Here is a 24,452-nt window from a genome sequence, read left to right on the forward strand (position 1 = left end):
AATCTCAAAATCCACCCATGCTGATCTTTCTCTATTAAAATGATTGTCCAGACTTTCAAGAACATCATTTGTTCAACAGTGATTGCACAACTGCTCTCACCAAGCACCAGGATGAGATGCAATACATGCATACTCTATTCAGGTATGACAAAGTATCACCTTTCTATTTCTGTCCCAACAGAAGAAATATCAGAAACTTGTTTCATGGAATCAGCCTGAGAGAGTAAGAGAATGGGTTCTAAAATTCTCTAATAAAGTAGAATCTGTTAACTGACATCCTAGATGCAAAGCTGAAAGCAAAACACATTTATCGCTGCCTTTATGAACTGTAAATACCAGGTGATTGACTTAGAGATCACCTTGTCTCTAACCAGCCCAAATCCATGTAACTAAACTTATAAACCAATTTTGCCAGGAAGGAAATACAGTTTAACTAAAAAAGTTCACAAATCAAGTAAAAAAAGGTATCATCACCAAAATATCCTGTAAAACTATACTTGCTAGAATACAATGTATAACGTTCTTTTAATTCTTGTACACTTCTTAAAACTCAAAGACAGGCACAACAGAACACTTTAAAAAGATGATGGGGATTTTTAGGTTTGGGGTTTTTACACACTCAAGTGAACTTGGAGTTTTTTTTCCACTCTGCCACATGGATAGAAATACGGAGTTTTTCCCTTCATAATAAAGTGTACAGGTGTCATAATTACGATGATGTACACCATAAGGTAGGTTTTGAATTTTTAAAATCTAATACAGGTTAAAGGCACTTTAGATTAGGGATGTTGTTTTTGGTTTCTTTTGTGTTTTTCTGGGGGGGAGATTGTTTATTTATCTCTTTTTAGACCTGCAAAACACATTGGAAAGAAAAAAATAATATGGAGAGGAAGTATTCAAATGCACTGCACAGTCTTTTCAATAACATCTTAAATGTAACAGTCCCCAAAGTGCTACCCACACTAATAGAAAAGCAAGCAGGGATCAAGAACAGACAGAAGCGTCTACACCAAGGCTGCCATGTTATCCCTCAAATCTGTTGATACAAAAGACTTTCACCAGTGCTAAGCTACCAAAGTTACTACATCATCAGTGTATGTGTTTAGAAAAACTTGAGTAACCATTTTAGTGAACCCCAGACAAGCTTCAAGAAGGAAGCTATGAAATGGCTAACCACTGCCTGAGTTTCTTTAGCTTTCATCACTCTACTGGAAAATTCAAATAATCCTAAATAATTTTTTTATTCATCATTTTGGAGCCAAGGGGCAATGACTTCAATACACTTTAAGATGAAACTTCACAACAGTATCAGTAAACAATAATGAAACTTTTAAATGAACATGTTTTAAGGTATTTTCTGTTGACTTTTTAGTGTTCTGTTACTTCCAGTGTTAATTTCATCTAAAAGGCAAAGAAGCATAAAATTCTGATCAGAGGAAGACCTAGGAGGACTTCAAATTACGTTTTGTAACATAATGAAATAAACGGTAGTCCCAACACATAAGGAGGTGTCAGGAAGGACAATGGACACAAGGACAGCAGGAAGGAAGGGGGCATCAACGAGTACACATTTGGAAAGAATAAGCTTGATTTCTGTAAAGTGAAGCATCAGCAACCACATCAAAGTCCTCTCCCAGACCCAAACCATCAAGACAAAGTTTGCCAGGACAGCTCATCAAGGTTACAGCTTTCCACTCAAAGCCACTGCAGTAGTAACCCATCCAAAGGCCTTCTGCATACAAATATCTCATTAACAAGACATCTGCTGTCCTTAACTGTACATTCCCTCCTCCTTTAGGTTATACCTCCTCTCACCTTTTTTCCTTCTTTTTTTTTTTTTTTTTTTTTAGTTTTCTTTTTTCTTCCCAAGTAAAGTTAAGAAGCGCTACTTCTGAATGTGAATTCAAATGTATACAACATCAAAGAACTGGAGAACACTGCAGGAAAACCTCTGAAAGAAATACTCAGCTTTTACACTGATAAGAATAAAAATTTCAACAACAACCTACTGAGCCAAAGAGACATAGCTCCCAGAAAATGACTTCTTGCAGTTGCACCCTCTTCTACCACAAGGATGCATAAAAAGTGTAAGAAGAGTTCTAAAATATCCACTTTGTAATCCAGAAAAGGATTAACAGAGGGATTAACAGAATTTCCACAATATTTAACAAATACAACAGTTTTCAATCAAGTTTGTCTCAAAGGCCACACAAACTAGCCATCTTCCCTACTGCCAGAAAAACAAGGAATGGTTAGCTCCTCATGGACAACTCTGCATGTTTCACTTTCGTAAAATCTCTATTCAGCCACAGTTCTAAAAAAACTCCAAAAAACTTAGCAACAGTTCACCAAGATAAACATTCATCCATAAAACGACATGGGAACCCCCCCCATTCTAGGGAAGGTAATGATATCAAATGTCTGACCTTTTACAAGCTTTACTGTAAGGAAAATAAAGGACAGAAATGATTCTTAACAAGGACTGAAAATAATATTGCCAGTAAGTGAAAGCTAAGGGAGCATTAAGGGCAGGCAGAACACACATATCCCATTTATACACTTAGGAATGAGTTTAGATGTTCCAAACTCCTGTGCAGAGCAGATAAATGCAATCTGTACATTCTGTAAAACCAAGATTTAGCAGAAGACACAATTCCAAGGAAGAATACATTAAAAAAGTACAAGGCCAACTACAAAATTGACAAAGGGAACTTTAATCTTGGTTCACAAGTAAGATAGTTGAGCAGAGAAGATTCAGGCAGCTCCTGAAACTTTCTTACTGTAAGAAAAATAAGGTATGATTGCCATGCAGCCATTGGGTAAGCACCTGTAACAATATTCATCCTGAACAACTTGAAGAGCCCTGATTTATGGTGCAGCTAAATACCAATATAAAATGCCTCGGGTTTATACATCATGATTAATCAGAAAGCTTTATTTCTCACCAAGAATCTCATTTTTTGTTTTTGTTTCTAAAAAGTTATGTAATCCCATCTTAACTCCAACAGCTACATGCTGCTAGATTGCTGGAATTCTATAGCACCTCCGGCACTCTGCTTTCTTGTAGAGCAGGGGGATGAAGAAGGGGAAGGAAGTACATTCTGATTGCTTCTATTTCTCCCACAAAGATTCAATCTACAAAATTATTACATAATATGACTTGACAAATACACTTTGGTTCCAATTCTTCATTTTTTTAGCTCATTTACTTGTTTCATCACTCTAAAGATCAACACTTGCTCACTCATTTTCTTTAACGTACTTTCAGAAAAACAACTGAAAAAGACCAACATCTCATCAAAATATCAAATTAAGGATACACATGTAACTACATTTTAGCTCTGATCTGTTACCAACAGAAGAGATGTTACAAAATATATCTTTTCAAACTTTGGACTTCAATGTTTGGAAAAAATGAATACAAGTGAACAATAGTTCACTTCTAGTGAACTATAATTTCTCCTAGTACAGAAGAAATTAATGAGTTCGGCTTTTCTTTTAAATGGCATTAATAATTCATAACATTTCCATATGGAAGTATCATTTAACTTGTTTAAGGTATTTACACCTATTTGCAATTCATTTTTGTCTCAGGTATGCACAGCCTTCTTGAAAGGGGTTTCTACAGGACTTTATTTCATTAAAATACGTTCTGAAGTTCAGCATTTCAGTTCACTGTTACAAAGGAAGAAAAGGGTTTTCTGACCCCACTCTCACCTTTCTTAGAGTGCTTAGCTTGTCAGACCTTCTGTCTGCCCACTCAAACTGCTGAACAGCAGCAACAAAAATACAAGTAGAGAGTTTTCAGCTGTTTTAGTGAGCTACATTAGTTCTGTGAAGGAACATGGAAGACGGACAGTAACAGGCACAAGAGAAAGATGCAGAACAGAGAAGCAAGAGCTCATGGGCTCAGGGAACAGAAGACTAACCTCTGTTTTGGAAGAATTAAAACACATGCACATTATCAGCAACTACCTGTGCTTAGTCCTTCAAGACAAAACTGCTCAGGCTGACCTAGAATTATTGCATTTTTATGCCTTCGCTATTACAAAAATCCTTATCCTCCACTACCTTTGGTTGTCCCAAGTTTTTAAACCTCAACAACGTATTTAAATCTATTTTCCTTACTGACTACTGTAAGCAAAATCATCTGAATGCCTAAATCCGTAATTTTTCAGCTGCTGTTTGACTCCCTCAAATAATTCCAATGTATCAAAATGTTCTATTAGCACAGAGTACTCATATTGGTTCTTTTGTCATTCATAGATTTTCTGCAATATCTTTGTATCAGCAAAGACTGTAAATCCTGAGCTGTCGCATCACAACTAACATCCTGAATGGAAAGCTGTGCCCAGCTCTTGCTAATCCCCAATACCAGATCTGCTTGGCCTCTTATTGGGGACTAGTAGCTATTAGCAATATAACCATAATAACTGCAAAATGAAAGATGACCACAGTTCACAAGTTTCAAACTCAAATCCTAATTTATCTAATTTTCATAAGAACAGCCCTTGCTCAGGCATTCATCTAGCTAGCATTTTAAATGGTATAACCCACAACAGAAAAATTCAATGCAGCAGCACTGTTGCTGCAGTCACAGGGAATGAAACGATACAGACCAGAGATAGTTTATAGGCAGAGGTAGGACACTACTGCCAGCATTACTCAAACACATACAGCTCTAAGCATAAAACTCGTTCTTAAGAACCAGTCCTTGATTCAATTATTTAAATACCCAAAAGCCTCACTTAAATACAGAAATAATGGTCATAATTTTAACTGTCAAAGGTAAAAAGACTCAAGAATCAATTATAAAAATGCCATCCAAAGCTTCTGTGAGGTGCAAGACTACCAACTCTTATCCAGAATGAGCTACTCCTTTGATATTTAACACTAAAATACGATGCTTCTCTTATTTGCAGAGTTTAGTATTAATTGTTAGTAATGGATATCCAGTGCTGAACACTTGAGTAGCACTTTATAACATAAAAAATGGTGCAATATTAACTAAATCAGTGCAACTATGTATTGTCAGTGCTCACTTTCATTCACTCCTAGAAAAACTACACGTTCAAAATACATATTATATTACAAACTGCAAAATGCTCCACTGTCTGCAAGATAACATAAAGATACCTGTCACACAGATATCACAAAATAGGCAAGCAGATTGGCAAACAAAAGGAATTCATTCCATTTTCCTGGCTCAGTCAGTTAACATCGTAGCTCATCTTTAACTGCATACTGTCTACCAGCACACAAAACATGCTAGGCATGAACAGCACATATATACAACTTCGTAAAAAAGTATCCAGATTACCTTCTAGAAACTGTTACAAAGTCCTAGTAATCTTGTATTAATCCAGGATCCAAAACCAACAAAGAGAGTAACTTAAAGCGTCCTTTGCCTCTGCATCTCTCACAGTAACAACTATAGAACTGCAATTGTGCTGGTTTTGAATGGGATAGAGTTAATTTACTTCACCTAGTTGGTGTGGGGCTGTGTTTTGGATTTGAGCTGAAAACAGTGTTGATAACACAGGAATGTTTTCATTTTTGCTGAGCAGCTCTTATACAGGGCCAAGGCCTTTTCTGCTTCTCACCCCACCAGCACCTGTGCTGGAGGTGCACCAGAACCTGGGAAAGGACACAGCCAGAACAGCTGACCCTAAGTGACCAAAGATATCCCATGCCATATGGCATCATGCTCAGTATGTAAAAGTCAGGGAAGAAGAAGAAAGGGGGGGGATGTTCAGCGTGATAACGTTTGTCTTCCCAAGTAAAGTTACATGTGATGGAGCCCCGCGTTCCTGAGGATGTCTGAACACCTGTCTGCCCATGGGAAGCAGTGAATGAATTCCTTGTTTTGCTTTGCTTGCATGCACAATTTCTGCTTTACCTATTAAACTGTCTTTATGTCAACTCACAAGTTTTTTTCACTTTTACTCTTCTGATTCTCTCCCCCATCCCATAAGAGAGGAGAACGAGTGCGGGATGTGGCTGTGAGGGGATGAGCTGCTGGCTGGGGTTTTGAGTTATTTTCTTCCACAGTGAAAACTCAAAGACTAAAATGTGTACTTTGAGATGGAAAAAGACAGTTGTAACTTAGGCAGCCTTACAAAATTCTACATCTTGCAGAACAGTTTTTAAGTATACCTGAGGTGGTGTGTTTGTCCTTTTGATTTTATAATAATTAACTAACCCCAGCTGACAAGCTTAATACTACTGAGGTGTTTGCTGTGCTAATGTACACTAAAAGCATTACTCTTTTTTCAATAATATATATGATGTGTTCCTGTAAGGTTAAAAAAAATGAGGTAATCAAATCAGTAATTCCATGATAATCTTGAGAACTGAGACAAAAAGTTCCTACTTTTTCTCTTACTAAAGGAAAAGAAAATACAAATCAAAATGAGCTTATGTTCTTATGTATTTTTTCTTGACCTCCACAAGAGATCATTTTGCTGTGCCATCTATATATACCAACTGGTGCCAGATCCAGCAGATTTCATGCAGGTCATTATCAGGATGACAGTTGTATACACAGAAAATAGCACAAGTTAACAGACAATTTTAGTGAGCAACAAGTCAAACGAGATTGTCACCTTTCCTCTTAATCCTGCAGATAAAAGTATCTATTTGTAAATATACTCAGATAGAGCAGCTTTCTAAAGAAATTTTGTTTACACAGTCACACGTTGTCAGTATTCCCAAACAGACTTTCAACAGAATTTGACTTGAAGAGAGGTATTAAAAAAGAAAACTCTACATTCCTACGGAAGTCAGTACAGAACAGGTGCCCAGAAAGAGAAATGCTATTCGTTGGCAACAACAGTAAAGACTGAAGGATGAAGACATCCCCCTTTTTGAACCCCTGGAACCCACACAAAAATTCAGTCTTAGGAAACAGGAACTGGGTTCTGCATCTTAGGTATTAGTGTACCTATACACTGAGATACATGTGGTTTATATTTATATTTATTTATAGCCTTTAGAGGTATTTTGGAGGCATGCTTCTTTCCCTCTGACCGAACAGAATTTGGAGTAAGTTAACATGGATAAGCATCACCACTAGCATCTACACCACACAGCTCTTACTTGAATAATACTTATCTAGTATTACTTCAATTATTAAAATTGAAATAATTTCGAAGTGGTTGCAAACCACTTTTCTTCTAGTTATCTTTAGCATTCTTACAATTTTGCTTCATCCATCGAGAGCAGTTGAAAGGATTGAACAGTCAAATATATTAAACTGATAAACAAAACGTACAAATTTAATAAAAATGCAATGGGATACTACTGCATTACGGAGATGAGTCTGGAGCTTTTTTCCCTAAAAAGTTACAGAAAACTCCCAGCGTTCAAGTGACATCACTTATTTTGAAATGGGGCAATTCATAGAGGAACAACACAATCAGAATAATCTTTAAAACACTCTGTGCAGCACCATAAAGTGACTCTTTGTGACTAAATCAGATTTTTGTTTTGCTTTGATTTTTAAGAGAAAAAAGAAACCATTACTTATACAGCTGAATGGTAACCCAAAAACCTGCATTCTGATCCTATTTTTACTACAGAATCTTACGTGACGCATGGCAGGTCCATTTTACCTTTTCACAGTTGGTTGTTCAGACAGTGAGGAAATGCCTCAGGAACACTTGATCTGAGTGTTTACATCTTGCCTTTTAACAGCTTACAACAGCATTAAAATACATTAAATAGCACCAAGCATCTTTCTCACAAATGAAATTCATTGCCCTGACACGTAAGCATAGGCTCCTTCACAACATATCGGGAAAGTCCGGGCAGTTCCGAATGCACAAACCAACACGCAGCCTATGGAAACTTTCAATGTTTTAAATTTTCCCTTCCCATGGGCCTAACAACCAAACTCCTACAGTGGAACACACGGAATGTGATGCCCTTCCACAGCCTCTTCTTAGGTGTCCAAGTTTCTATCCACAAAATCAGAAAAGCTGTAAGGTTTCTTTAAGAACAAGACAAGCACCAAAAAGATGCCCATAACGCATTAGCAGCTCAGTATTTAGAACACTTACCCTGGCTCCTGCATTTTAGGCTCTCCTTGGACCCTCTCCAACTCCTGTGATAGTGACATGAGGCTCCTTGACACTATTTTGCTCTTTTTACGTCTTCAATAGACATCTGCAGTCTTCAGTCACAAGACCATTTTTTTGGTTTAATTTACATTATATGAGCCATTATAGCAGAGTTTTAAATTTCCCCTTCCTGCTCAGCTCAGACCAAAGCACATCTAGTAGAAAAGGCAACTGTGTAATTCAGCTGCTATACAGTAGTTACTTACTACATAATATATTCACATTTTTCAGAAGTCATAAACATATAAAGCTAGTAACATTGCCTAATTTTCATGTTAGTGGCAAAAAAAAACTTGTATTACACAAAGGCCAGTTCCAGATGTGTTTAGTTCCCTCTTTAGTCCTTTCAAATTTGAGACTGCCAGTAACATTAAAGCAAGGCATTCTTCCACAGGATCATGGCAGCCTAAGTTTTCCCAAAAAAGCCTGAGATAAACACCTGGGCCGTGAAGAAAAGGGATATTATAATGGAATGTCAAGCAACGTACTACCAATCCTATTTCTGAGGAACACAGTCTCATCACTAATCATTTCTATATAGCATCTCTGCCACAGAAACTAACAATGCTTAGGCAGCAGTAATCAGAATATAATGAAGCTATTTATTCTGTAGTTTCAACATCACCATGAAAATTAAATCATACGAAAGGTTTGGTTAGATTTGTTCAGTATTTTTTAAATTTTTATATCCTTACATATTTGTTACCAATTTTGTTGGCAGAGTGCCCCGAAGATATTAAACACATACTATGAAGGGAAACAGGCTTTCAGCTGAGTCTGTTTGTAAAAATGACAGTTACCTATACTAACATTTTCAGACCAACCTCTTCTTACTGCAGTGTAGTATTTCACACACACAAATGGATAGCTTTTGAGGTCTGAGCAACAAAAGTGGTTCCAAACCACAACTCATACAGCTTGGCAAAACAAAAAGCTTTAAGGATGCCTACAGATCAGATTATCCAGATTTCCAAAGAACAAAGATGAAAGATAAAGCAGAAACTACAGTGGCCTTGAGGGGGTTGTGGGTGCCACACACACACACACAAACTCTACTGTATCTCTGAAGAAAGATATAAATATTTACTGTAACATGACAAAAAATCTAGATTCTCAAGGGATTTACGGAAGAGGAAATAAGGAAAGTCACCCTAAAAAATTGCCTACGCTTCCAAGATACTTAAAACAGTATATCAAATATACAGCATAAGCTGAAAAAATAGCTGACACCATTGACTGAACACACTCAGTTTGAAAGTCCCTCCAAGTGTACCCTGAAGATTTCACAGGTATCATGAACTAGGAAGCACAGTATCTTCAGTCAAAGTCATTTAAGAAAAAAACAAAAAATAAAACCCAAAGCAAAACAAAAAAACACAAACCCACCAACTTACAAGTTTTGTCAATGTGAGTAAAAATCCATGCACATACTTTGATAAAACATGACCTGAAATATGACAGTAGTGAAAAACTAAGAAAAAAATATGGCAAATATTAGTAAGGGTTTACCTTGCAGCTAATTCTGTAGTCTGTAATTCAAATTTTTTTTTTTCTACCAGCGTGTTACTGAGAAAAAAAAAAAAAGCCTGCCAAAACCCCATACTTTTATTATTTTAGCCCTACATTTAGATTTAGAGCTATGACTGCATCACAGTCTGCATTACCAGATAAAGACGAACAACTCACCTACACCATTAAACAAGTCTAAAGATACTTTTTAGAAGATTATCCAAGAGCAACTGGTGATCAACATCTATACAATATGGAAGGGATCTTAAAATCCCAATCAAATATTAAGGAGACTAAGAGTCTAAAGACTGACATTTGCAATTCAATTTCCTGTTTCTATAAATATAGCTCCTTTGTATAATACACATTTGGTCAAAAGATTCTTTGGTTTCAGTTTTATGTAATGATTTTAAACAATGTAAAACTAAGTTTACCCACATCCACACAAAATCCTATTAAGCTATTTGTATAGGATGTGTGCAAGTGAGCAGTTTTGCATGTATTCTTAGAGGCCTAAAAGAAGTGCCAAAGCATATTTGCATTATTGTGTCTGTTATCACCCTCTGTTGAATTTAGATGACAAACTTCCTACAGACAACAGTTAATTCAGCAGTAATAAAAACCTAAAATAGTAATCATCATAGATTTAAAATTCTTTTTAATAATATGTGAAGTCAAATTATTTGAAAGAATATACCAACATTAGAAATCAGCAGTTATGTTCTTTGCACCCTCACAGTAAGATTTCCCAGGTGAGTAACAAGGTATTTTACCAGCACAGTGGGCTTGACTACCAGTACCAATAAAATGTGTCAAGAAGAGATGTCAGTTCTTTGACATGAGAAGATGATACAACAGCTTGAAACCTAAGGAATCAGATGCACACGTTTAGCCACACAGTTGCTAAAATGTCTACTGTCTTACCAGTGTAGTCACGAAGGGTATACAAGAAAAGCTCTAACAGAAAACTAAGGCAAAGGAAGTTACATGGAACAGCCTTCCCAATGGATATGTTTCAATGTGTATCTCAAAACTGAATAAAAACAGAAACAGGAAAGTGCATATACAAATGCACCTGAAGAGGTTTCTTCATTGGATGCCAGTACCTATGGTTTATCATGTGTTATTTATTATTCAGTGCTTCAGAACAAGATCTTCTTCACACTTTTAAGCAAAACTTAAATTTATCAGAAAGTGCTACTTTTAAGCAGATGTGCCACATAATTAGCAACGACAAATCCACTTACTTTTTTCTCCTTCTCATGATGTTTATCCTGAGAGTGAGAGGAAGAATCACTTAAACTTTGATCATATGACCTATTAGATCCCCGTTTGCTCTTTTTCTAAAAAGAGAAAATATATTTATGGACAGAGAAAAGGAACCATTTGAATAAATAAAAAGTATAAAGCATTGCAACTGACAAGATGCCCTACTGTTTGAGGAAAAAACTTCAATGCTTCAGTTAAGGGAAAACTGACTAATTACTGACACTAAAATTCACAAGACTACTTGAATGTACACCAGGAAAAAAGCCTGGCCCTGTATCAACTTTTACACCTCCCGCAAATTTGCAAGATATGCTTTCCACAGAGAAATGAAATATGCCACTTTTTAAAGGTTAAAAGATGCTAGACACATTTTCAAGTTTTCATAACATAAAACAAAAAGATGCTGCTCAAGTGAGTATCACATGAAGCCACAGTGATGCCCTGACACATGCTTGAAATGCATTGCAAGGTGACTTCATGACTTATTTATTATTCAAGCTACCCATCGGGTATATTTTCATTAAAATGGATTAAAAACCAGGATACAGAATGCTACAGTCGTGTCCGTGATTAGAAGTGGCAGATGTAATTGCCTGTATTTCTGTAATGTCTGAGAGCCTGGTTCAGGACTGCAAATACTTCATGCTAGGCCAGTGTTCTAAATACTGGTTCTTTTCTTGTAACTGAGGTAGCATTTAAAGACATTTCAGGTCAGTGTTTTGTCAACCAGTTTTCAGTGGAATACAACAACCCACCATCTTCAGCAGTAAATACTAAGCATCTATATTTACCAGGCTTTAACAGTCACAATAATCCTAAAGAAAAACTGAAACACTTAAAACAATCTTGCCAGTCTTTACTGTTCTTACCAATATAGCTTCATAACAGAAAGCTAACTAATTATATGTCAAATATAGAGTTACGTCTTTATCATTAAACTTGTTTTTTAAATAAATATACCTGTTCTCAATCATAGCAGCACTGCAACAGTCTAATCAAAGGCATAACAGTGTAAGGGTTTGCCTTCACCACTAAGTAACAGACCATTTTCGCTCTTTTTGTATATACTTAGCTCAAGATAGTAAAAAAAAAAATTTGTAGCTTAGTAAAGGCCTAGAAAGCCCTGACATCTTCATTATCAAGCAAATTCATCAGTATTTACAAGAGCACAGAACTAACCTCACCAAACTTATCTTCTAGAAAGCTGAAGTGGTTGACTAGTCCTGTTTTTACCTCACTGCAACCTAAAAGTCACACACCAAGTATTCAACTTTTTTTGTAGTGAAAACAAGTAATCTGCAAGTTTAACTATACTTACAGCAGTATCTGAACATAAGTCCATATATTTTAGTATTAATAAATAACGTTTTTTAAACGTCAGTAAGTCCCTCAAGTCCACACACTCACACATGTACACAGAAACAGGTATCTGGAACTGACAAGTAAGAAGTGATAAGAAAGACTCCAGAGGTTTGATCCAAAACCTACTGCATTAACTGAGAAATTTCAGTGTTTTTCATTTCCTTGCTTGTTTTTAAAAATCAAACCTCAAGTCATTTCCTTGAAGGGTGTGTTTCAGAGAATTTACAGACAGGGAATACTCATTGGCTACACAGTGAGAGATAGAACAAAAGAGGTGGGGCAGAAGAGTAACAGAAGCAGAAAGAAACTGAGTGCTTTATTCTCTAGGAGTAGTATTTTTTAGTTTATTCCAAAATGGACTGAATTCCTTGAAGGCACCTAAACAAATAGAAAAAGAAAACATTCCAGGAACTCAATGAAAAAAAAACACTACATGTGCATGCTATTTCTGGCAGAGGGGGAGAACCCACACACCTATTAAGTACCACTTATAAAAACATTTCCAGCCAGTACTTCTGTAACTGTGATTAAAACATTGTTTTAATGAAATACAATCTACTTTTTGAACTACATGGAAATATTATTTCTAGCACTAATGGCAATTCAGAGTAAAAAAACAAGTCAGTAACATTTATTTATAGAATTTAATAAATACATACCAGTTTATTAAAATGGTATTTACAGTAGCCACAGTATTGGACGTTATCTGCACCATTGCCTTCCTCTTCACAAAGAAGTCCTGCAAACTGTGCACTAAAAATAAACCAAACAACATTCAAGGAAAGCCATTTTATACCAGTTCGTACCACAATATCACAGCTGAAAATGTACGGATGCTTATATCTGCAATTAATAAGAGATTTCTACACAAATGACTTCCAGTGGCACGTGAGCACATAACCAACCTTTGTAGCCCAGGGAAAAACATGTATCACTCATATTTCGGCCTGTTGCCTTTTTTCAGAGTCTTTAAGCCATTCAAACGAGCTTTTAGCTTGCAAATCTACAATTACTATGCAGCTACTTGCAGAAATAAGTAAACGTAGCAATCTAAAATTACTCTTAGCTCAAATTCAAGCCAAAATTTATCTAAGGAAAGAACAGTTTTTAACAAAGCCATACTATAGGTCCAAAGAAGAGTTTTTTTGAAAACTTGGATACATCCTTCTCTGATTTGCCATGAAAATGACTGGGTTTTTTTAACCTAACTTGAATTACATAGTAAATCAAACTGTATTTATTAGTTTACAATACTGTGGCAGACTAATTTCTTTTAAAAAGAACACTTACAAGTTGCATCGACTGGGCTAATTACTACCTTATTCTACTGCATTTTTTTCAAAACAATTTTGCTTTTCACCATTTGTAATGTTGATACATTTTCTTTATCAAAACCAACTTAGATATTGACAAACCAAATATTGTTACATTTTCCATATAATTTTCATTCCCATAATAATGCAATGTTACAGTCAAAGTGATACACAGGAGTATTTAAATGAAAGACTATATAATGTGGTTAATTTTCACCGCTTTTTAAAAACATATTCTTGGGAAATCCAGAAATACATCTGCAGCTGATACCAACTAGAAAAAAATAAGTAATTAAGAGGATGTCTTTAAGCAAAGATTTACTGTACTAAGCTTGTCTTACAAAAACCAGATGCACTCAAGCTCATTCTTAATTAGACATTAGTTTTCATAATCCCAAATTGATACACCTTGCCCTGGATTTCTGCCTTCTGTAGTCTTCACATTTTTCTCCATTTTTTTAAAATATTACAGAAGCGTCTAACTATCTCCAGTTACACTACTCTCCAGCTAGATATAATTTTGTAGTATAGACCACGTTTCTGAACCAAAACATTCTAAAAATTGGCAAGATACATGTTTAAATTTTGAATGTAAGTCTCATGTTCTTCACAGCATCCACTGAAAACAGGGCTTTGGAATAAAATAAAAAGATGGAAAGGACTCTTGCATGTATCCAAGTGTTTGAAAGGGAAGAGACCTTTTCATACAAGCACTTGGAGGTATACATTTTTTCACATCTGTAAGTAATCCCTTTACATGGTGTGCACGCTTTGAGGAACACAGTCCATTTTCACCATAAAAAGAAACTTGACATTGATCACATCCAATGAAAAATTAGATGTCTATGAAAGAATATAACCGGCAACTAGTAAAGCAATTAAAAGAAAAAAATAAATTAAGAGTTGCCAAGTTATCAGCACCAAAACAATAGGATTAAATCCTTTTAAGATCTGCACAAGACATATAAATTATCACTTGGGTACACTGGAGAAAATACATTTAAGTGATTTGAGTTGCTGTGCGAGTACCATTTCCCTGACTAAACTGGTCATGAAGCAGCATACTGGGGAACTCATAAAACACAGGTAAATCCACAGATTATGTAGCTAGACAGCCTATATAAATCTGCTATCTACTGTAAAATAACTTCAGCTGAAATTGAAAAAACAAATAATGCCTGTAAATTTTGGAGTAGAATTCTTTTTGCTTCCTTTCACCTGTTGACATGTGTTTAATGTAATTATCCAGCCTCTTTTAGAAGTCCATAAAGTGAAACGAGAATCTCCTGAATGCAAGTAAAACTAAATATCTTAAAGTGGAATGAATCAGATGGTGAAGGACACAGCTGTTTTTCTCCAGCAGTAATACATGAAATCTGAATAGTTCAGGATGATCTGCACCATTTAGATAAAACCAGTGAAGTGAGTTACACCCAAATGTTTGGAAATCTGTACTGGAATGGGTGAGTCTAGTGCATTTTTACGCACAGCTCAGTAATTTTCCCAGTGATTTACCAAAAGTAAACATCAAAATCAGTTAGTAGGCAAACAAACAATGTCTTCACACTCCCATATCCTATTAAATACCCTCTAAGAAAAATAACCTAAGACCAAGAAAAAAACACAACCCCCCCACCCCCATACTTATTCACAGGAGCACACACCATTTAATACCACCCAAGGGAGTATTATCAGACAGTTTTTGCAGCTCAAAGCAGAATCCATGCTGCTGCTGCAATACTGTTAGTAAACACAATTATTACAAAAACAAACTACTTTACAGTATTTCTTTACTCAAAGATGTACTAAATAAGGAGTTTATTCATTACACTGTGTGCATTGATTCTTTCTGGAACATCAGAGATATTAAATAATAAAATATACTTACCATGTTACGTGAAAAGCTTGTCGACATCCATGTTTATTACATGTCATACAAGCACCAGTGGCTGCTTTACTTTCTCTGCCTTGTTCATCACAAATATAGCATGTCTATCAAAGAGAAAATACTTTACTTGATAAGAAGCATAAAAATAAATTCTGTGTTACAGGAGATTCTAGGCTGAGAACTACTGCATTTTGCAGCTAAGCCTGTATAAGAACTTCTTTATGAAAGCCTAATCATGCTTGTTAGCAAAAGGAGATCACCTGGTAAACTCTCAGGATTTGAGTAACACTTCACCAATGTTAAGGCAGTACAAATAATAATTTGCTTATATTTCATACCACTGTCAACTAGCCAAAGGGTTAAACAGCCAAGGGTTAATAGTGCTAGGCTTGCCACCTGTCCTTGCTTTCAAGTTTGTGTTTACATCCTTTTAAGTCCCAATCATTTTCATATTCATCTAGCATAACCTGTATTGGTGGCATTCAGAAACATCAAATTAGACTTGAGTGCCAAATGGTACAAGGTACCATATGGTATACACATATATCTACACAATTACATACAGAAAAAACTGCAAACGTGAAATTTTATTTGTACATTTGGTGCAAAGAATTTTCAGAAGTGTCATAGCATGCTTCAATATTCATATGATGCTCATCTACTTTTAATCAAATTGGTGTTTAACAGAACTCTGCTTTACTTGGATGGCTTTACTTCATCATGACTTGGACAGCCCCATATCTTGGAAAATAATCAAGCAAGAACCTTCTGTAAAAGAGCTTACATCAGTATACCAAACCCATTTTAACCTCCAAAACAAGCTAAAATGAAAACAACCTATCTAGTACCTGGAAATCTTTTCATAGCATTTCTGTCAATTTATTTCTTTTACTGGGATGCTGTGGCAATTTTTAATCTTTTCAAAGACATTCTTAGTAACACCAAAGAAAAAAATTAAGACAAAAAATCCAAATTCTTCCTCATTATTCAATACCTTTTTTTTAAACACATGGCCAATAAATATGGATACATACTGTAAGGAAGCTCGCTACTATACTAGGCATCACTACAATCTCTCACCAGCATTCCAGGGAGAAACATCAGGCAAAACTAGATCTGTTTTCACTTCTTCCTTTCCTAATTGCTGACACTGAGAGAGATTCTATATCATATCACATTCATGTGTAAAATTCAACAATTTAAGAAGAGATTCTTAATGAAAGTATCATTCAGCACTTAGGTGGTTTAAGTGCTTGTTTTGAAATGAGAGAACCTTACTGAGTAATAAACATTAAGGACACTCCTACCTCTGTAGAAACCCCATTATAAGATCTTAAATGAGAAAAGAGAAACTTTTTAATGCCAAAAAATAAAACTTCTGTATTTTAACTGACTTACAATTTTATCACAACCTCCTTTCAGTGAGGCAGAGAATGAGTAGAGTAATAAAAAAAAAATAACATCAGCCATGGGTAGTAGAAAACAGTGGAAAAAAATGGACCAAGAGACCACTGAAATTTTAAAAAAAATTATACAATGCAAACCAGTATTACTTAGACAGGAAAATGAGTGAAATTCTGAGATCAGAACAGCCTTTTACAGAGGTTTTTAGAACAACATGTAAAAGGAGATGTCAGCTAACTAAAGCATTTTTGTTAATATCGATGGCTTGAAGGTAGCCAAGTTATTGTTGTACAGTTTCCACAAGACTTAAAAAAGCTAATATATCCTAAAATCATACCCTACAACCTCACATCTGAAAGATCAGAAAGGGGATAATCCTACTTAATTCTTTGCCTTGCTTCTTTTGTACATCAAGGTGGTGCACACTGATAATTCAGTTGTTTGACAGGGTCTGAGACTGGCTGCTTTTTAGCTTTCCATACCATGACCTGACACATTCACATTTTAGGAACAAACAAGGTCACGATCTATCAACCTCATCTGAGTCACTATATTAAGTGTAAGTAACTTCAAAGTAAGATACCTCTATAAACAGAGAGTTCAACAAACCCCATAAAACTCAATCTCCAGTTACTTTCTGGTTTTTTTCAGAGTTTGGCTTCAAGTTCTTTAAGTTTTTTCCTCACTGAAGCTCAGAAAGAAAAGCAATACAAGCATTCCACTTAGTAGAGATGTAGACTCCATTTTTCAATGCTTACACTACATGTAGGGTCTGTGTTTCAGGACCTCTTAAAGCAATTTACAGTAAAATGACTTTAAAATGACAACAAACAACCAGCTACATTATGAACAAGTTTAAACACAACATGGTGGACTGACTACTCATTTTAACAAGCTCAAAGAACTTTCCTACAGTAGTCATGAGAAACATTAAACCTGTTTCCTAGTCTTCCATATGAAACAGACACAAAGAAGGTTCACCCTCCTGTTCCAACACAGACAGTAAGTTCTCTATAACTGAGCTTCTCATATTTGTACCATCTCTTAGACACACAAACAATTCCAGAAGCCTGAGAACCTGTCTTTCTTTCACAAAGGAAGACCTGCATGCATTTGCAAATCCATGCAAATGTTACACCTCTGAAGCCTCTGGAATGTGGAAGTTTAAAACTGTGTCCCACCACCTACAGCTGCGCTTTTCGTCAAAGCTCTTAAGGGAAGAGAGTACTCTCCCAAATTCATTGGAAAACAAGCAAAGCTTTTGACTCCGCAAGGACGTGTTACTCAAAAACACACAATAAATACCTTACTTCCTTTAAAGGCAAAATATATATTTTGCACAGCTGCCTTTATGCTCCTGTCAGTATTTTCCCTTCAAAGATTCAAAGTGTAAACCTTCTTTGCAAAAGCAAAAACAGAAGGGAAGATGAGGAAAAAAAAAAATTTGTAAGGCAAAAATCAATTTGAGCAATAGTTTACTCATAACAGCTACCCAGTGGCATTCCCTGATCACAAAATCAAACCTAGGAATTGTACAGAAGTTTCTCATTGTTGCAGCAAGTACTGAAAGAGAAGTTTACCAGCTGCATTCACTACCAGGCAAATCAAGAAACTCCGAATGCACTTATCTTTTAATCAGTTCCTAAAAGAGATTCCTAAAAGCAGTAATTATATACACTTATCACATAGTTTCGAATGAGCCTGAAAGAAACAAATAAAGCTGACATAAAATAAAAATACATTATCCATGCATCCAAGGAATAACAAAAACCTATTTCTAAAAAGAAGAGCAACTGATAGTCCATTTCATTTTTTGAAGCAATTGTGTAAGAAGAGCTTTCCTGATAGGAAACCCATTAATCAAATCATTCAGTGGATTCATTCTGTAATGTGATGGTTTTTATCCCAGAAGCAGGCAAACTTTAGGGAAATAGCAGCCAAGTGTCTCTATATGGACAAGTCCCATGCTTTGGCATCTGCTGCATTTCTTCTTGCATTTAAAATTACTGTACTGGGTAATATTGCATATTTTGCAGTGTTTAGTAAAGAAACAAGTGCATAGGGAAATAAACCCCCAAACATTAAATTAAGTACTATCTCCTGGCAAAACTTCAACTATATTTACTTTAAAGACTACAGTATAATTTCTCCCTCATGGTAATTTTCTTTGGCCTTTATTTCCCCCCAATTCCATATGCTAGTGTTCTGTATGTATCCGGTCATGCACAGAGAATTATTTAGAACTTCACAGGAAATAACATCTTACTTAAAATCTTCTATTCCAACCCGAGCTGACAAACAGAATGAAATTATCACTAAGCCTCTCTAAAAAAAGAAACAACTCCAGTCATTTTTTCCTAATTACATGTTTACATTCATTCTCAATGTGCAACAAATGTTTCAAGAACTGTTTGTCATATCTACTTCTCAAAAACCCAGCTTTTCTTTCCCATTTTTCCTCAAATTAATAGTCAAAGTGAAATGCTTTACAAAATTTCTGATCTAAAAAAACATATCATTTAAATAAACACAATTTATCTTGAATAGCCATGGGAGTAGAAGGTGAAATTATTGCAGGCTACATGAAAAAGGAACTATAGTTTTATTGGTTTGGGGGAGTATTGCTCAAGAACGGCCTGCTTGGGAACCCATGGCAGCTTAGCCATAGCAGTACCAAACTCAGCACCAGCTACAGACTTAGCAAAAAAGTTGAGACTCCCCTGTCAGGCATTACCTCTTAAATTCTGTACTGTTACAACTACACTGCTGTTGGCACTGAAGTTACATCGGTTTCAAGAGGTTTCCAACTGCAGCACAGGCATTTCTTGGATTCCCCTGAAATCCACAGCCACTATCTCCCTGACCTAAACAGACTAAACAATGTCAGCAAAATCTGAGTTCTGTAAAAAGACAGAACAAAAATAATAATAATTTGAAGGCTTGGAGTGTGACCCCAAACCTTGACACTTCTGACACAGGTCTCATTGTACTTCACAATAAACTGTAGTGGCCAGATGAAAGTAGTTTTAGGCTGACTGCTAACATGGCAAATAGGCCTCAATCAGAACACCTGCCAAGAGCACAGAAAGCTAAGAGCTGGACAACATCAGGAACTCTCTCTACATGAACTGCATGGCGCTAGTAACTATCTAGTGAGAAAAAAATCATAGTAACTACAGACTAACAAAAAACGGAAACTGGAATTTTAACAGCAAAACACAACTACATGTCATATATTTAGAACAAAAACTGTTTGAGAAAGAAGCAACTTTACTTATGATGAAAAGGAATTAAAGACTAAAGACAGAGACCAACAATGGATTTTTTTTTTAACAAGTAAAAGACACAGAGTACATTTTTGAAGTACATTTTTTGAAGGTTTCACTCATCCAATATCCAATTACCATCAATGGAAATGCTGCAAGATAAAACAAAAACTAAAGCGCTCCACTAAATTTTTGAAATACATTAAGGGAGAACCACTACCAATTAAAAAAATAATTATGACTGACTACTACTCAAGGAAAAAGAAGAAAACAGATGTTCTGTTTCCTCAGAGTTGAGGAGAGAGAAAAAATAAACTCATCTGTTATAGCAAATCATTACTGCTTCATGTCCAAGCACAAACATTTTATTAGTCCTGCACTGCATCTCACTGTTGCATGTTCTTGCTAACACAGTAGGAAGCCAATAGTGAGAAGCCAATAGTGAGAAGCCAATAGAGATGCTCAGGCAGAATGTAATGAGAAAGCTTACTCCTGGTCGTTCAGCTACACTGGTAAATAAGACGGACAAAACTGGAGAAACTGACACAGACAAGGAAAAGACCGGAGAAAGAAAAAAGAAAGAAGTTTGGAAAAATGGAGGGACAGCCCATAAATCAAAGATGGAAACTCAAAAGGGGGTGGGGGAGGCGTGTGAGAAGTCACAGAGACAACGTGAACAGGACTGGTCTGCAGGAAGAACACAAAAGGTGATGCATGCCTTTTTCTTCTCTTTTTTATAACATAGTCTATTCCTACTTCACTCCAGTGTCCACAAACTACTCCAAAATAAAGTAAAAAAAATAAACTAGAGGTTAAAAGAACAACACAAGAAAAATATGTACCACACCTAATCAGAAATTCAGTTTGCATCTGCAAAAGAGAACATACAAAGATCGATGTAGTTAAGTGAGGAGAAAGTAGCACAAGTGAAATAAGAAAAATGTAACTATCAATAAAGAACACTAACAAGTTACTGGTTTATTGCTTTGCCTTTTGGGTTTTTTTTTTTATTTAAAGTCTCACCACACTTTATAAAACATTCCATCTCAAGGACACTTATTTAGGAGCAGTTCTTCTATAAGCAAACAATCCCACTAAAGTGAATGTTGTTTACAAAGGCAAAAGCCTGCAAGCATTTGCCTTAATATATTAGCATACCTTTTTGTCCTAAAAGAAATGTTTATGAATATGTTTATGTTCATATCAACACTTAAAACACTAAGATCTTGTGGTCATTAATAATAACATCTCATATAAGCTGCAACAGTATTTTAATCTATGGGAAATATTTCAGATTCCTTTAAAAATAAACTGTTATTCAAAGATCATGATATTTTTAATTAACAAAACAGTCCCTAATCTGTAAAAGACTAAAAAGACATGGCAGATAACCTTACAGCTTAATTTAATAATATAGCCTTCTTATTTCTTCAATTTACCATAAAGACATTGCAGAAAACTTACAGCATTACTGCACACATTTAGGAATTTTATATAAAGTGCATTCTAAGAAGTGTGGGTTTATATTATTAAAGCTCACAAGTTTTAAAATAAATACATTAGATATAAAAAGACATATAATTATACCTTATTATAACGATCATGGGGAACAGACTGCAACACGATAGGCTCCATTGTAGAAACATTTGCAAACTGCACCTCGGGAATGTACAGAGCACAAACCACATGAGCCCAACCTACAAAAAGTTATAATTGTATTTAACGTTTTCTAGAAGCTCAAAGGACATTTCAATGTAGTACAATTATAGTACAAAGAACCTTTTACAACACTTTTTTTCCATTGACTGTTTAGAATATTAAGGACAGAAGTTACACTTAAGTCATGTTTACATTTCATTTTTGTCATCCAAAGTTTAGATGATCAGTAATACATTTTTTAATGTAGTCAGGGAAAAATTATACAAGTAATACTCTATGAAATTCAACTACTAATGATTTAAACAAACAGTGACACGCAAACAGAAAAAACTATTATTTTTTAATTTCTTGGATTAACACAGTAATTGCATAAAAGCTACACAAAATCCTGCAAAACTGGTATTCCTACAAGCATTACCATCATAGAAGACTTCTGTGTATAATTTTCATTTTAAAAATGCTGTTCTGATTTGAATGGACTCCTGTTTCTTTCTGTAGAAAGAAATCCCAACACATACATACATCCTCACATCCCCTCTACAAAATCTCTTGCTTTTCCATCTATAAACATGTGGCCAACTCATTTTTTCATAGGAATACTAATACCTATATCCGGTCCTATTCTAACTCATTAACTTGGGGTCATCAATAAATGGTTAGTTACTTACCATACTGTGCTTTAACAACATTTTGAGAAAGACAACATTCTTAATTGTCTGGTATTTGGTGGAATGGGGGTGGGGGAAAACACCAACTCAGAAATAAATCTACTAATTTGAAGCCTTTTTTCAACACAAAGATCCTGAGAGCTGTTGGTTTGTTTCAGTGGAGGACCATCTGCCATAACTGTAAATTTAGCAGAAGCTGCTGTATAGCTAACCCAACATATTGCTATACTGACACTAATAAGAGAATTATTAAAAGTAATATCACCTCATCTGAAAGTGAATTTGGTGTGTCTAATAATATGGTGTGAATTCTGTTCTTCCCCAAGAGGAAAACCAAAGCCTCTTGTCACAAGACCCTCAGTATACTTCAAAAATAATTCTGCTTTCCTCCTACCCAGGCTTACTTGTATGCAAACATTAAGGACATAAAATGACAGACTTACATAATTAGATAATCTAGCAGATTATTAGATTAGGGAAGCAAAGTAAATTATCATTGTGCAAATGCATGCTATAACAAACAAACAAACAAAAACCAACCAACCTACCAAAACAAACCCAGAAAAAACCCCCAACACAAAACCCACCATATACTGTCTCACTGTAGACCTTTCTGAGCTTTCATCTTGGATTTTTCTCTTTTCAACTACTCTACAGAATCTAAAGGTTCTTAATTTCTTCACCGAACTGTACTTTGACTCAAACTCAGCTAAACACAAAGCTGTGCTTGCTCACAGTAGTATTGTTGAGACTCTGGAATGGTATTTAGAACAAAAAGTACATATGCAATTCCACATACTTTTCTTAAAGCACAAATCTTCTCCAGTTTCTTCCAACAGATCTGGTGTCCCTCCCCCTTCCCATTTACTAAATTGGTAGTTATAATTAATTTCTATGGAAAACGAAAGTGCACACACACAACAGTTATACATTCAAAGTCAACATCACACATATCATTCTAGTATTTCAACTGCAACTAAATACAGTATCTGTGCTGCTCCATAATTTTACTCACAAATAGTCTGAATCATTCCGTTCAGAAAAGGCATGAGACTAATAAAAGGGTAGGGGGAAAAAAAAATATAAACTGCCAACTGGAGCTGCTTTTAAAAAACTGTTCCAACAGACCATTTTAAAATTATCATTAACAGACAGACTGGAAAAAAAAACCGATAAAAACCACAACCTTTTTTTGTTCTTTCGTTTACTTGAAATATCTTCAGGGAAGGAGTATTATAAGGGCTTTTCTAAGACTTGCAAACTGCCTTAAGCCAGAATCATCTCACTAAAGACAAATAAATGTTAACATGGTGTTAATGGTGAATACTTATCTTCAATTCTTCTCTCAAAAAATTAACTCAAACAGAAACACCATTCATCTAATAAAGCCATTAAACCAATTAAAAACTGACACTGAAATTTTGAAAAAAATAAACTTTCTTCAGTTGGCTACACATAATCAGATGGCAAAAGCTTTTACTTCAGATGTAATTAAGCCTGTACTCCAGTTACACTTACATGTAATGAGAAATTATTATGTAAATATACAAAATATACCAGTGACATTAGGGGGGAAAAAAATCACTAAGCAAACTGAAATTTAGGTAGGTAAAGAATTTTTACTATAAGGAACCAGTTTCAGGAGTACCTTTAACTGAATAGTGCTGCACCACTATCCAAAAAAAAAAAAAAAGGAAGAAAGAAAGAAAGAGAGAAGAAAAAATCAAAACAGTCAAAACAGTACAATATATCCCTATTTACAAATATAAAGCACAAAAGCACACATCCAAGACAGCTGTGGGCAATAACAGGCTTTCAACTTTCATGAGACCAAAACCAAGATCTATACAATGAAACAAACGAAGCACCACAGCACTAATACACTTTTTGAACATGGGTTAATAAGTGCCCATGAAATCGAGGACAAGGGACATTTTCCATTGGTTTCCATCTGGCACCTTCAGATCCCAGATAATCTGACCTTGCTGAAAAGT

The 24,452-nt window shown here is 35.4% G+C and overlaps 1 protein-coding gene across 6 annotated transcripts in view; it reads right to left on the reverse strand.

The window, feature by feature from the left end:
- Window positions 1–24,452, reverse strand: part of MLLT10 (MLLT10 histone lysine methyltransferase DOT1L cofactor) — a 129,027-nt gene that overhangs the window by 70,998 nt on the left and 33,577 nt on the right. For 5 of the 6 annotated variants that reach the window (XM_048295336.1, XM_048295329.1, XM_048295344.1 and 2 more), the window contains 4 exons: window positions 21,719–21,828; window positions 15,462–15,565; window positions 12,920–13,013; window positions 10,877–10,972 (listed from right to left, as the gene is read on the reverse strand). In XM_048295336.1, the coding sequence (XP_048151293.1) occupies window positions 10,877–10,972; window positions 12,920–13,013; window positions 15,462–15,565; window positions 21,719–21,828 (404 nt within the window). The remainder of the gene's footprint in view (window positions 1–10,876; window positions 10,973–12,919; window positions 13,014–15,461; window positions 15,566–21,718; window positions 21,829–24,452) is intronic. The other variant, XM_048295352.1, reaches the window with a different exon arrangement.

The sequence above is a fragment of the Corvus hawaiiensis genome, chromosome 1, assembly GCF_020740725.1.
Source record: "Corvus hawaiiensis isolate bCorHaw1 chromosome 1, bCorHaw1.pri.cur, whole genome shotgun sequence".
Taxonomy (NCBI): domain Eukaryota; kingdom Metazoa; phylum Chordata; class Aves; order Passeriformes; family Corvidae; genus Corvus; species Corvus hawaiiensis.